Below are 3,554 nucleotides of genomic sequence, written 5' to 3' on the forward strand. Positions count from 1 at the left end.
TTTGGCTTATAAACTTACGTAGTTGTTCCAAGGATCAAAGTTGGACCATCAAGGTTTAGAGTAGGTTTTTGTTGACATAAATCAGCATCGGACCATGAAGATTTGTTTTTGATTTGAGAGAGATTTAAGTGAATCGAAACCAACTTCATACCTTTCGACTTTTCAAACAGTTTTAGACTTTGAAGCTCCAAAGTACATGCATAAGGAAAACAAAAAGGAATATACTTGAGACCTCCAAGGTCTAAAGTAGAGGCAATTTGTGAAAAAGGAAAACATTTCGAGAAAACTGGTATAAATGTTAAAATCTAACTATCTGACGAATCTCTTTAATATTGATAACTTAGAAAGATATAGCATAAATCTCTCAAATAGATAGACATGGACCCAAACGGGTCCTTAGATCCCAAACAAAAGTCATTTCCATGGAACTCAAATGGTAAACCCAAGCGAACACTCCCTATCATAGATTTCCCAAGCTATGCCATTTTCATACTCTTAAACCCCAAATCAATCCTGGGCTCTTAAATACAAACCTAGGCAAGATTATGATAGACAACCACAATCTTTATTGTTCGAAAAGCATGTGTAATATAGATCATTCGGTGTAATACAAACGTGTCTCCAAAGTGAAATACTTTATTCCATGGACCAATTTTATTATAATATTATAGTCCACACTCCACAGGAAATCAAAAAATTAAAAGAAGGTGCAAATGAAAGATACCCTATATTCAATATATGCATTCCCATGGGCAATATCTATCATATAGTAACGAGGGCCCCTTGACGTTGATGTTTTAGTTAGTATCCATCCAGAAGCTAGCCTGGAGTTTATCAACCAGTTTTTTATCAATTTGGAAGGCCTTTGCAAGAACAACATCAGAGATAGGTGGGTCGGCTCCAAACACAGCGTTAGCTATGGTTATCACCCCTGGATTCTGGCTGCTCAAACCTGCAATGGCAACAGTATTGCCATACCCCACATTTTGCTGGAAGTGAATGAGGCCCTCAGGAAATACAAACACATCTCCCTTTTTCAGTGTCTTGCTAATCAAACGGTTTTCGGGATTGCTGGTCACGAAGCCGACATAGAGGGTCCCTTCTAAGACTGTGAGGATCTCCGTGCCACGTGGGTGGGTGTGGGGAGGGTTTTGGCCACCAGGAGCGAAGTCTATACGTGCCAAGGAGATACCGAGAGTGTTGAGCCCAGGAATTTGCATTACATTCACTGGGGTGACCATGGAACCCAAAGGATTGCTTGTGTTGCCAGGCTTGTTGAGTCCGTCATAGAAGAAGTCATTTGCTGTCGCCAACATCGGGTCTTTGCAAACTTTGCCATTCACAAACACTGCATGGGAGACCAAAGAGAAAAATGTGATTAGCATGTTGTAATCGAAAAAGTGTAGGCTTCAAGACTTAGCCGTGAACTAAGCTTTCAATTCTTCTTCAATTTAAAAATAAAGTAAAATATAAGAGTGTGTGATTGTTGTTGTAGTATTAGTATCTGATGAGAGGAGTACCTTTGCTGTAGTTGTCTGCAATGCAGAAATCCTGCAAGGGACTAGGATCGGATGCTAACCCCAGTGAGGCAATCATAGAAAGGGTAAGGAAAACAATTGTGAGCTTCATTTTTCTACAAATCTTATCAAATAGGATTAAGCTAATTAAATAGAATAAGACCACCTCCTCACTCTTGGTGTATGGAGACGCAAGAATAGCAGGCATTATATAGAGCCATTAGAGATGGTTGCCTAAGTCATGTGGGTTATGGTTATGCTTGATTAAGTCAGTGGGTAGTTAAAAAATTCCTCATGGACCTTATCTCTCAAACCAATTCAATTCTAACCTAATCCTTGTAGAAAGATGTATATGATGCCCTCAAATTAAAGACATGGGCAGGAAATGGGCCAGGCAGCCCTGCTCTCTTTTTTATTTTAGTTTTTGGTTATTTCTTCATTTGTTTTAGGTCCAGCGTGGCTCAGACCGACCCTAATAAAGCCAGGGATAAGGCTAGGGCTGGGCCAGCCTTATAGGGACAATGGACGAACCAGGGCCATGGCTGGCCCGGTCCATTGCCACCTAGCGAAGACAAGTTCATAATCTTCAAAAATTTCTATCATATAATATTAAAGGATGGCACGTGCTTCATGGGTTATATTGAAATTGGGCATTGGCCAATTTTCAATACTCGTGGTGTCGCATACCATGCAATTCTTCTTCTTTGTAATAGTGAGTTCAGAATTCAAACCTTAACAACCTTTATCCAAATGAAGATTATGTTTCTCAAGGCTTGCTAGGTGTAAGATGAAAGCTCATGCCTAGTCACACTTTTTATCTATTTCTCCATCGCTTTTGACCACTTCATATACGGCATTTATCGTTCGTTAACTTTTTATCTATTTCTCCATCACTTTTGACCACTTCATATACGACATTTATCCTTCATTAACTTTTTATCTATTTCCCCATCACTTTTGACCACTTCATATACGTCATTTATCCTTCATTACGCGCTTGCGTTTGAAGCAACCTTCTCTAGTTGTCAACACAACCAACCCTGTCTCTAGGCCACGATCGGACCTCGGCCGGCTGCCTATGGGGCCAGCATGAGCACAGTCTTGTCCGGACCGGCCCAAGCATAATTTACTCAAAAAGGAAAAGAAGGGAAAAGATAGCTGGGTCCACCCGGCTCTCGTGCCACATTATGTAGTACAAGCCCTAGTTTTCAAGGGCTCGTCATTGACGAAGGGACCGGGCTGCTTCGCCCATTGTTAGTCCTACCTATGTCATAACACTCTCCTCTAATCTGAAAACTTGTGCTGCACATTGTTTCTCTCTCATATTTGAAGACTTAGGGTGTGCATCTCTCTCTCAATTTAATGGTGGCTACTTTCCTTATTCTCATGCTTTTTCCTATAGCAAACATTTTGCTTTCCACAACGTTGTATGCATGTTTTTACATTTGATTTGGATGCAGTTTTTAATTTCATTTTTATTTTTTACAAACTCATTGTCTTTGTAGCTTAGTGTCTTACTGTCAAAACTTACTACGAATTACGTCTACAAATGTACCTTATTGTATTATGGAAAAGGTATATATAGAGCTGAAGCTCTAAACAATCAAACTAGAGCCCACCTAAAAAAATTTCATTAGAAGAGTTTGTTTTGATGCAAAAATATCTTCAAATTGACCATCTCGATATCAAGATGCATGTACATGAGAAAAAAGGGATTTTAAGTTTTGGAAATACTGCACATCTTTGTAATGTATTTTTGGACTGGTAATTTTCAAGATTTTTAGGTTTCATAGATCTGCTCAATCTACACTATTTTTGAATCTTTAAATTCTATAATTTAAGATGAAAATATATTTTAAGACTATCACGAAGATTTTCAGTGTTGAGACCCTCTTTCTTGATACTATTGGACTGTGGGCTTTACTTTGATTGTTTAGAGCCTCGGCCCTATGCAAACCGCACTCATTGTATTATTGATCTTATTAATTTAAACTTCTCTCACTATTCTAGCTTGCACTACATCACGGATATAAAATA

The 3,554-nt window shown here is 38.8% G+C and overlaps 1 protein-coding gene across 1 annotated transcript; it reads right to left on the minus strand.

The window, feature by feature from the left end:
• Positions 1–564: 564 nt before the first annotated feature.
• LOC148781757 (putative germin-like protein 2-1) lies at positions 565–1,700 on the minus strand. The gene is made up of 2 exons (XM_088870805.1): positions 1,521–1,700; positions 565–1,348 (listed from the first exon to the last, which is right to left on the minus strand). The coding sequence occupies exons 1-2, from the start codon at positions 1,627–1,629 to the stop codon at positions 798–800; spliced, it is 660 nt and encodes a 219-aa protein (XP_088726931.1). The 5' UTR covers positions 1,630–1,700; the 3' UTR covers positions 565–797.
• Between the last annotated feature and the right edge of the window lie 1,854 nt (positions 1,701–3,554).

This window comes from Amborella trichopoda, chromosome 6, assembly GCF_054954075.1.
Source record: "Amborella trichopoda isolate Santa Cruz 75 chromosome 6, AtrichopodaSantaCruz75HAP2 v2.0, whole genome shotgun sequence".
Lineage (NCBI taxonomy): Eukaryota > Viridiplantae > Streptophyta > Magnoliopsida > Amborellales > Amborellaceae > Amborella > Amborella trichopoda.